The 11,124-nt window shown below is 41.5% G+C and overlaps 1 protein-coding gene across 2 annotated transcripts; it reads left to right on the top strand.

Annotated features, from left to right (window-relative positions):
• Nucleotides 1-704: 704 nt before the first annotated feature.
• Nucleotides 705-10,678, top strand: LOC139284981 (coatomer subunit delta). 2 transcript variants are annotated; one of them, XM_070905390.1, is made up of 10 exons: nt 705-830; nt 2,124-2,384; nt 3,878-4,057; nt 4,432-4,637; nt 4,824-4,985; nt 5,663-5,828; nt 6,454-6,601; nt 6,750-6,858; nt 7,950-8,154; nt 8,901-10,678. In XM_070905390.1, the coding sequence occupies exons 1-10, from the start codon at nt 828-830 to the stop codon at nt 8,988-8,990; spliced, it is 1,530 nt and encodes a 509-aa protein (XP_070761491.1). In that variant the 5' UTR covers nt 705-827; the 3' UTR covers nt 8,991-10,678. The 2 variants fall into 2 exon arrangements, with proteins under 2 accessions (XP_070761491.1, XP_070761490.1); XM_070905389.1 differs by having other exon boundaries at nt 2,124-2,387.
• The last annotated feature ends 446 nt before the right edge of the window (nt 10,679-11,124 follow it).

Raw genomic sequence — 11,124 nt, 5'->3', positions numbered from 1 at the left:
TAATTTTACTTTAACATTTGCATTAATTCATTCGGCACTTTTGTGTTGTACAAGTGATGTACGTTGTATGTTAAATATCCTATTATGTGAGCATTGACTTCTACAAAGATGTGTTGCAAAACGTGCATAACTACATGATATTCTAAATTACAGTGTACCTGCGACAGACACCTGCAGTCGACACATATTAGGGCCAGGTAACCCAGCATGATAAGATTATTAGTGTAGTAATGAATTAAAACACTCTGACCTAGAGGCACATAAAAGCTGTGAGAGTGAAGTTAGATTACAATACTTCTAACACTTTAAACTAATACATTGCTGTAAAAGAAAATGGGCACCCCATCAGTGACAGACCATAAAATATTTAAGTGTCTGTCATATTGCCTAATGATGACTTATTATCATCATGAAGATTAAAGTTTATTAACTGCCACATCACTGATTACAGCCATGGCTTATTCAACACAGACGAAATACAGATGGAAGGTAGACATGTGGAGCTCGTACTGTTAGTGGTTGACACCATCTGAGGGATCTGAAGAAGAGGAAGAGACGCCCGTGGAAGTAGTGCGAGTAACGTATTTATGCAACAAGGCCAACATTTTGGGGCCCACGTCATTGGTTTCCACGGTGGGCTGATCCAGCGCTGCTCTTCCGGTGGAGACGTGGCTCTGTGCTGCTGCCATATTGACGCTAGCTGGCTAACAATCACACAACTTGAAGTCAGCGGAATATTCGCACCTTGCTATTCCCGAGTGACGAGAAATCACCAAAGCAAGAAACACGAGAGACGGTAGATCGTCGTACCACAGAGAGAGACCAAAATGGTGAGTGACCGTCTAAAATCAAGATATTTCCCTGGCTTTTATCGGGCCTAGCAATTATCATAACATTGGCTAACCTGGCAACTAGCTGAAGCTAGGTATCGGTTAGCTAGCTTCCCCAAGAGCGAAATAAGAAGAAAACCAAACGTTGCTTTTCACTGGGCTGACAGCGCTAACCGTATATTTAGTTGCTAATATTAAGTAAACGAATCGTCGTTTTATTACACAGACTCAAATTTCAGGTGGGTAGGCGGCACTGAGTGTGCAGACATTGCTGACGTTAACTAGCTTTACTAGCTAGCGCTTGGGTTAGCTTCTGTCACTAGCCGGATCCGAGCTAACGTTAACCTGCTGTCATATTCTCCCCAGCCAGGCAACACAGGATACCGTCTTTAAACCAACCTTTCCCACATAACGCTACATGTCGGTGTTATTTTTGTGGTTAGCCAGCTGCTGCAACATGTATTCTGGACTGTCAATGTTAACCATAGTTGTTGCTTTGTCCATTTCAAGTTCAGACCCATCGCAGTCGGAGGCTCTCATTTTCAACTTCAGCCATTGTCAACGTGGAATGAATGTAGTTCCGTCATTCCTTTACCACAGTGTATTTATATGAAGCTTACTTATATTAAGCAACACGTACAATTTTATGTAAGTTAATTTACTGTTATTGAAACGTATCCTACTTGTCCACGTTAGTTGCCGTTGTCTCCAGTGTGCCTCACCAAGCACCATTAAGATGTTTGGTGATTCAATGTCGGTTTTGCTTTTTGACAGACATACACACACATCGTAAACGCTACCTAACGTCTTCTGAGTCGCTTCTCACCATTGTCAAATTCGGCATATATGTAATCTCTGCGGCAGCAATTATTTGAATAAAATGTCAGGTTGCACAGGTAGTTGCCAGCTACTCCTACAGTCTTTATTCACCAAGACTCGACATTGTGGGTGGCCCTGAGCAGTGTGAACCAATAATATAAGTTGAACTGGCTCATGTGTATGCCGACTTTGCCACACAATTTTGTCTAAGACAATATTAAATTTGCTGATGTTTAACTTGGCAAGGTGTGCTCTCCCAGGATGCAAGCATTAGTGGGGATTCTGATTACCACTAGTTGAAGTAAAAGGGGGAACATTAAACCTAATTTGCCCCATTAAGTTCCTTTATCCACATAACTTACTTTTGCCTTTTGATAACATTTGCATGCTCAAACAAACATATATATAATGTATAATGTGTTATACTGAAGGTCTGAAGGCACTACAACGGTCATGTTTTCTCTTCCCCTGCAGGTGCTGTTGGCAGCGGCGGTGTGCACCAAGGCCGGAAAGGCCATTGTATCGCGGCAGTTTGTGGAAATGACCCGGACACGCATTGAGGGTCTCCTGGCTGCATTCCCTAAACTGATGAACACGGGCAAGCAGCACACCTTTGTGGAAACAGACAGTGTTCGCTATGTGTACCAGCCGCTGGAGAAACTCTACATGGTCCTCATCACCACCAAGAACAGCAACATCCTGGAGGACCTGGAGACACTCAGACTCTTCTCCCGTGTGGTAAGGGAGCACAGAGCTGAAATGTATTCATGTCTGTCATCAGTGTGATGTGAAGTTAACGTTGTCACATGGCAGCGTGAAGAAATGGCAATTGCTTTGATGATTCCCTGTCTGTAGGCTCATACTGGTACTATAATGTCTGCATGTAATGGATGTATACTTTTTCACACATCCATTACATGCAGTCACTGAAACCTGTCAGCAGGCTCTTGTTATTTACCCTTATAACATGCACTGTTGCAGCCTCCAGTATCTCAGTGCAGTGCCTATTGGCATGTCTATGTTGGACTTGGATTGTGGATATCCAACAGTATATGCATTTTAAGCTTAAAATGAACAGAATGGATTATTCTGTAATAATCCAGTATGCATTTATAGGTACAACCATTTATGAGCAATTCAGTTTTTTTCCCTTAATTTCAAATGTAGCAGGAGCATGATGCAGACACAATAAAACTAAAGATGAAAACAAAATATGTGCAAGTTTGAGGCAAAGCAGTGTTCAACACTGGGTCTCACTATTATATTTCATGACTGAAAGTGAAGGTGTGTTTAATTTGGAGAATATTATTGGGGGAGTAAGCAGAAAATTTGATGAGAAAAGCTAACACTTCGTTATATGTCTAGGTTCCAGTATGACCACAACCTGTAAAGCCTTTAGTGTTTAGCTCACTTAATGTAAATGTGATTGATTTTCTGATTTAAAGTAGATCACTCAAGTAAATCTGTTGGTAAACTGAATTTATTTATTGAACAGAAAACCACGCTGCACTGCCTTGTTCCTTTTAATTTCTGGTAAATGTTTTTGCTGTTCAAGTAATCTGACACTACTTTGGCTTTTTTAAACTATTGTAATTTATTTAATTTCCCTTTGTGTATTAGATATTAGTCTGACTCACAGAAAGTAGGCTGTGGGTATAAGTCTGCCTTTCAGTTGGAATTCTCCTCCCCTTCCGCTATCCGCGTGTTACCGCTTTGCAAGGGCACCGCCGCTGCATCCTGAGCTTAGCGCCGCCCAAGACGATTGTGATTGGTTTAAAAAATACATTACCTTTATGTTATTTAATGTATCTGATGACTGGTTGATCAAAGGAGCAATTGGCAAGAGCCTGACATCTGTATTAATACACAGAGCTTCAAACTTCAAGCTCTGCTATTAATACCGTACAGCAACTGGTGTGTCTTTGACTTGTTTAAAGTAACAAGCACAAGGCTTGTCAGAAATAGGTGAAAGGTGCCTTTGTGTCACAAAAATGATCAGAAAACAAGCAGTGTTTATAAAGTTCAGCAAAAAGAACCAATGCTTAATAGTAGAGTTTTTATGTTTTATTTAAATCAGTCAAGCTTTTAGACCCGACTGTCCTGTCATATAGAAATCATTTTTCTGTCACTTTTCTAAAAGTTCACATCTTACTCACTGCAGGGTGCACCAAATGTTAACATGTCTGCTCTGGTTCAGCTGCCTGATATTTTCTTCCCTGCCGTTCCAGATCCCAGAATACTGTCGCGTGCTGGAGGAGAGCGAAATATCGGAGCACTGCTTTGACCTGATCTTTGCCTTCGATGAGATTGTTGCGCTCGGCTACAGAGAGAACGTCAACCTGGCTCAGATCCGCACCTTCACAGAGATGGACTCCCACGAGGAGAAGGTTTTCCGTGCTGTCAGAGAGGTGAGATCACACTGCTGTGTCTGTCTGGTTTATTGGATAAAATAAATGGATCTATTAAATATATTGATCCCTATGGGGAAATCAGGTCATTGCAGCAATGTACTGTGTTACATCTTATACAAAGTGTGCATGGTGTCACATGGTACATGAGACAACTGTATTTTACACATTTACATAAATCTCCAGATATGCAGAATTTGCTGTCTTTGACAGATGTTTTTCATCCTATCAACATCGTATCAGTTGTGTTGAAAACTATTTCCTAACAGTGCACTAGTTTGCAGCAATTAAAATACTAGAGAAAAGGCTTCTTTTCTCTGTGTGTTGCTGTCGTGGCATTTAGAATCTTTAAATGTTGTTTTGTTAATCCACAGACCCAGGAAAGAGAGGCCAAGGCAGAGATGCGGAGGAAGGCCAAGGAACTGCAGCAGGCTAGGAGGGACGCTGAGCGCTCCGGAAAGAAGGTGCCAGCTTTCGGCGGCTTCGGCAGTGGCGGCATGACCAGCGTCTCCTCGGGGTCCATCATCACAGACACCATCGTCGAGCCTGAGAAGCCCAAGATCACACCGGCTCCAGTCAGGTACAACTCCCAAGAAACACGTGTGAACTGCTTTTGGATTTGAACATCACTTTTTGCTATTGTCTTGGTTTCATTATGGTGCACAGGAACTTTGGTGGCCAATCATTGTAGTTTTGATTGGGAGTGTCTTTTTAATGGTTGAAGAGCACTGTGCTAAGATGGTGCTTTTGATTTTTTTCTTTCCAGACCAAGTGGACCCAGTAAGGCTCTGAAACTGGGCGCCAAAGGGAAAGAGGTGGACAACTTTGTTGACAAGCTCAAGTCCGAGGGCGAAACCATCATGCCCACCTCAGGAAAGAGGGGCTCAGATGTATCTAAAGTTCTACCACCACCAGTCAACGTGGAGAGGTACAGACACATCACAGTCTATGTGATTAAATATTGTTTATTCCTCTGGAATTGTTAGTTTTTCAGGGTTTTTTTAAAATGGTTTTTAGTGACCACAGTTGGCCAAGTAGGAGTGCAAAAAATATTGACGTGTGGTTCTTGCAGACTTAAGTAGTAAATAATACTGAGGTGTGTTGTAGAAAACACATTGGTAATGTGCACTTCATCCTACCTATTTTTGTTTTTGTAGTGTTATGACTTTCTGTTATTTCCTTTTTTTTCCCCTTTAGATTCAATACATTGACCTTTTACTAATTTGATACATTTCTGCACCACATTCCTTGAAAAGGAACTTGAATGCAACAGTAGCTGCTTTTAGTCATACTCGAACTCAAGCTTTTCATGAAGCAGTTTTAAATTGAATGAACTGAGAAGTGTTCATGTTTCATTTCTAACAGAACATGGAGAACAAGATATTTGTCTCTCTTGTTTTGAGTTGACAGGTTTTGTTTCCTTTAATAGCCTTGATGCTGTTTTTTTAGGCCATTTTCTTTGTGGTCAAATGTAATGAGTATTGGCTCAAAACTGTCAGCTCTTCAGTGTGAACATATCTTTGACATCTCATACTGGTCTAACCCCAATTTCCACTACACACTTTTAGTTTACTTAAAGCCTGTTTGGACGTGTTTCCTCTCCAGTGTACATCTGCGTGTGGAGGAGAAGATCTCGCTGACGAGCGGCCGTGACGGCGGCCTGCAGAACATGGAGGTGTTGGGCATGGTGACGCTCCGAGTCACAGACGACAAGAACGGACGCATCCGCCTCATTATCAACAATAATGACAACAAAGGGTTGCAGCTGCAAGTAGGTCTACCACATAAACATTTGCTGCTTATAGATTATGTAAATAATGTTTTTTATTAGAGGATGAGGATGCTACAATGTTGGATATCACCTGTCATGCTTTTAAATCTGCAAGTTTTGGATTTTGGAAGTAAGGCTGAGCAATAAATTCAGTATTCAGCAATTCTCCATACATTTGTATCATGACAGAATTTTCAATGAGATAACGTGCTTTACAGTCCTTGTCTAAATGAAGGGCGACAAGAGAAATGTCACTAAAATCTGTCCAAGCTTAAGAACTTTGAAAGATGTATTTCTTTTTGTTACAGTAGAACACACAAACTTGACTCAACATGACAAACAGCACTTTGAGTTATATATTATATCCCACCCCTAAAAGTGTCTAAATGCATGAAAAATAAATGACAAGATGGAGGAGAAGTATTCAAAGTGGCAAGCTCTTTCTCACACACATACATTCAATAGAGTTAGTAAAACAACTGTTGCCGTTCCATTATCGGTATGTAAAATGACCCAAACTGGAATGCATTCATGCATCAACACACAACTTCTCTGAGCTCAACAGGTGAATAATGACTTAATGATGATGATGATAATTATTTGTGTTTCTGTCTTCTCTTCTCAGACACATCCCAATGTGGACAAGAAGTTGTTCACGGCTGAATCAGTGATTGGTCTGAAGAACCCAGAGAAGTCCTTCCCTCTCAACAACGATGTTGGTGTGCTGAAGTGGAGACTACAGACCACAGATGAGGCCCTCATACCTCTAACCAGTAAGTGCCAATACATGTGCTTTATCTGGGGACTCGTGGAGTAAAACCAGTGTGATGTGATGCTCCTGGGGTATACATTTATTCATTGACGACATCTGACAGCTTTTGTACAGTGACTGATAAAATGACTGTCTTGTTCCTTTCGCAGTAAACTGCTGGCCTTCAGAGAGTGGGAGTGGCTGTGATGTTAACATTGAATACGAGCTGCAGGAGGAGAGCCTCGAGCTCAACGACGTGGTCATCAGCATCCCTGTACCGTAAGTACATCTGCTAAAATGTATAAGCTCTGAATGAGTTTGTGTTGTGGGTTGTTGGTGCTTTTAAAAGTGTGTTGATACATACTGTCCTCAGACCTGAGAGCAACACAACATAATAGTGAAAAAAATGTTTTTCTACCAGCTGTATTCTTTTGGAAAAAAACACTGGTTAATATTGTCATTTTAATTTGAAGCCACTCTTACACTGTATCAACAAACCTCCTTGTCAGGCTCAACCAAGCACCAGCCTCTAGGTCTGAACAGTGATGCCAGTGTAGAAGTGCCTTAAACCTGCATTCTTTCTAATGGTCAGCAGGGGGCGACTTCACTGGTTGCAAAAAGAAGTCTGCTTGTATAGAAGTCTATGAGAAAATGACCCTACTTGTCACTTGATTTATTATATCAGGAAACATATTCCTGGTGAGTTTATGGTCTCAAAAGCTAGTTTCAAGTCTTCTTCAATACAGCAGGATGTTCACTTTGTACATTTTGGTCCCATTTAGAGTGAAATAGACGATAAAGCAGGGTATGCTGTAGAGCGGGTCTACCTTGTGATTGACAGGTCTCTACCATGGCAACCTGTCAATCAGGATAGAGGCGTTCCGTTGTACTAAAAGACATTCTAATTAGTCGGCTAACTTTGTTAGCAGCTACTTCACACAGCATATCCAGGAGCCAGGTGCAGCCAGGTTGCTGGTATAGGTAGGCGAGCATAGTGTCCTCAGGTCCTCAGCTCCACCCTCTGCTCCAAATATGGTCGCTTCTGGTTCCAAAGAGCCAAGATGGAGACGGCCAAAATGCCAATCTCACTTCTTTTATACAGTCTATGGTCTAAACCTGTGATGGGAAGCTCTCAGCTGTGAAGGTGTGGCTGAAATTAGGTGCACATGATTACAAAATACAATTCTTGGTGAAGGTGAATCTATTGAAACTTGTTTTATACAGTTTAAGAAAGCTGTGCCTTTTTTTCTTCTAACTAAGATCCTCATAGAAGTGTGTTTTTAATCTATTGGCTTGCATGCCCATTCAAAATCATCAAACCTCTGTGACTTGTATTGACATCAAGTGTGTGTGCTCCCGCTCCTCTGCAGGTCTGGCGTGGGAGCTCCTGTGATCGGTGATCTGGATGGAGAGTACAAACACGACAGCAGGCGAAACGTTCTGGAGTGGTGCCTACCGGTCATCGACGCCAACAACAAGACTGGCAGCCTGGAGTTCAGCATCGCCGGACAGCCCAATGACTTCTTTCCCATCAGCTTGTCCTTTGTGTCCAAGCGCAACTACTGCGACATCCAGGTGGGTTACTGAAAGACCTGTCATAGGTCTCTGTGTGTGGTTGGAACCTTTTTTACCGCTGTCTTCATGAACCACTGGATCCACTGAGTTTACGTCACAAAAATAAATGATGTGTTGTACTGGACTACATTATATTGAGAGGTGTTTCTCATGTATTTAAACAGGGAGGACATAAAATTAGAAACACTGCTCAATAGTCCAGTACAACACCACCTTTAACTATGAGCTCAGTAATAAATATATAATTGAATTTACATATTTCTGATTACAATAAAAACTGAACATCATGGTTGCAGCTGTCAGTTAAAAATGACGGTTTCCTGCTGGTTGTGTTTGTCCCGTCCGTCTGTGCTTCATTTTGTCCAATATAACTATCAAAATAGTTGCCGATGAATTTTCTGCCTATATAAATGGTAATATTCAATACAAATTAATTGCTTCAGTCATTTATCTCATCAAGATGCCAAACATAGGGATCTATATCAAGATAGTTTATGTTTATAAACTCCCTATCGGCTGATAGTGACTCCCTAATATCGACATCAGTATTGGCCTCAAAAATGCAGTATCAGGTGGGCTGTAGAAATGTTCTGGATAGAAAACAGTATATAGTGTAGATGTGTGGATAAAAGTAAAGTTGGACTCACTCCTGAGTGTGCTCAGTAACCTTCCTGGTGATAAACTACATACATGCTGGTAATGCTGGTCCTTTTGTGTGTTTCTTTTTTTTTTTCTTTTTTTCCCAGGTTACCAAAGTGACCCACGTAGACGGAGACGGCTCCGTTAGATTCTCTTCAGAAACCTCCTTCGTTGTCGACAAATATGAAATCCTGTAAAAGAAAAATATTCAAAGAAAACGTCAAAATCAAAAAAATCACCAACAAAAAAAGTCCAAATCTATGCTACAGAGAAAGATTGAAGATTTCTTGCCTGCCCACCCTGTATACTATTTCAGAGACCGTGTACATCGACAGGACTACGTCAGCCCTCTGGCAAAGCCTCTTCCTGTGGTGGAGCAGAGCAGCGGTGGTGTATTTATATGTTTGTATGAGAGAGGATCATCTATATATAGAGTTAATTGAACAGGAAAAAAAAACACACACACACACAAAAAGAAAACTACACTGATGCTGTTGTGTTCGCCAAGCAGAACTGTAACGAGGACTTCAGACTAAGTAGAGGATGACTGCGGGGCGTGCAGGAGAGGCCGGCGGCCGTCTCCTCGTCAGTCTCATCAGTTAAACCCTGACGGGAGGTAGAGAGGGAGAACAGGGACACGAGGCCACTGTATCAGTCTCCACTAGAGTGAGCGCTGGTAGTTTAGCATCCCCCCCCGAGAATCCTGCATCCTCCACAACCTTTCTTCTTCACTCGCATTGCAATGGTTCATCGATAAAGGCCTTCATGAACGGGGCTCTTGCTTTCTTTCTTTTCAGATGTTCTTATCCATAATAACTGCAGAATTGTAGCTGTCTCAATCATTATAAGCCTGTCACTCTTTAATCGTTAAACTATTGTGATTTGCTCTTGATATCTCACTTCAGATGATTGAGGTCTGTTTTTTTTTTTTTTTGACACTGACTTTTCAGTTTTTGGAGAGAGGTAACACGTCGGCTCTGCGCTGAAAAGCAGAATATGGCTCTGTGCTCAGTATATCGTCTGTTCCGTCTGCGGCTATCATCAGCAAAATTGCCGCGATGTGTCCTTTTTATTTTTCACTTGGGTGTTTTTTACTGTTTGCTGTATACTTTGTTTACTACTAATCTGGATATTGAAATTTGACCGTGAAGAGCAGGACTTTGTAAGGAATTCTCAGCTGCAGGGCAAAGTTACCTACCGGAAAACACATTTGACTATTGCATCTGTTGGCTTTTCTTATGATCTTTTTTTTTTTTTTTTTTCCAGTTTGTTTTGTAACACCATTGCAACCACTCCTCACTTCGTCAAAAAGAGACGCCATGTTTCACTCTGGTCCATTTAAGTCCAATGATCAGCCCTCCGATATCTCAGAGTGAACAAGTACTTTGAATGCGGACCAGAAACAACATCCAAGCCCCTAATCTAACATCCCAAAAGGCGTTTTTAGAGCTGAGGTGGGAGTGGAAGTGTGTTGGTTTGATAGTGGAAATACACACAGACACACACACACACACAGAGAGCAGGGATCAGAGACTGATATCGACCCCCCCTCCCCTCCCATCCAAGGTAAGCAGAGAGACCACTGGAGCCCTCGCAGTAAATACCCGTCCTCATTCACCACCAGTCATCCTTTACTTACATTCTCATAGTACATCACCATAACTCAAAATATAACATTTGTCTTTCATGTTTTTGTTTTTTTTTTTTCTGTTTTTTTTTTCATTTGTACTCCCCAAATTTCAATTTAGCGATGGTTGTGTGGATGTGGGGTTGAAAATGACTAGATTGAGCATTTTTAACTAAATTACTGAAGGGGAATCTTAACATTCCAGTGTACAATTAGAAAAAAAAAAAATCTTTAATGGAATAAAATGTATTATTGAAAATGGAAGTCTGACTTGGGTTTGTGTGTTGGAGATGCTCTTCATTAGCACCAGGAACTGAATCTGGTTCCATGTAGGTGTAAAGTTAGTTAGTGATGTGTCTGACGTTTTAATGACGTTACCAATGACATTTGCCCATCTGTCACTCACAGATACATGATACAGATACTCCTGTTTCTTTAAATATACAAAACGTGTATTTCCTGCATTGCCTCCCTGAATGTGATAGTATGTCATTTAGTCTTCTGTGATGACTAACCGCCGTCACCTTTAAGCTCTCAGAATGACGTCATTCACTAGCATTAAGTGTGAGGGTCACAGAAGCCAGACTAAACATGGAGCAGTGAGCCACAGCTTGGACTTCCGCATGCATGACTCCCGTCTGATCCTCGCGTGTTAGCATGCTGTTTACTTATGGGGGGGGGAGGAGGTCCCCTGATCCTCTGGG

The sequence above is a fragment of the Enoplosus armatus genome, chromosome 5 (assembly GCF_043641665.1).
Source record: "Enoplosus armatus isolate fEnoArm2 chromosome 5, fEnoArm2.hap1, whole genome shotgun sequence".
NCBI lineage: Eukaryota > Metazoa > Chordata > Actinopteri > Centrarchiformes > Enoplosidae > Enoplosus > Enoplosus armatus.
Note: the sequence above shows the minus strand (reverse complement) of the source record. Positions and strands in the feature narration are given on the sequence as shown.

Excerpts from the sequence above, each read along its gene's own strand:
- LOC139284981 (XM_070905389.1), top strand. Across the intron at positions 4,638-4,823 it reads ATCACACCGGCTCCAGTCAG|ACCAAGTGGACCCAGTAAGG; the intron begins GTACAACTCCCA and ends TTTTCTTTCCAG. Across the intron at positions 6,602-6,749 it reads GGCCCTCATACCTCTAACCA|TAAACTGCTGGCCTTCAGAG; the intron begins GTAAGTGCCAAT and ends TTCCTTTCGCAG.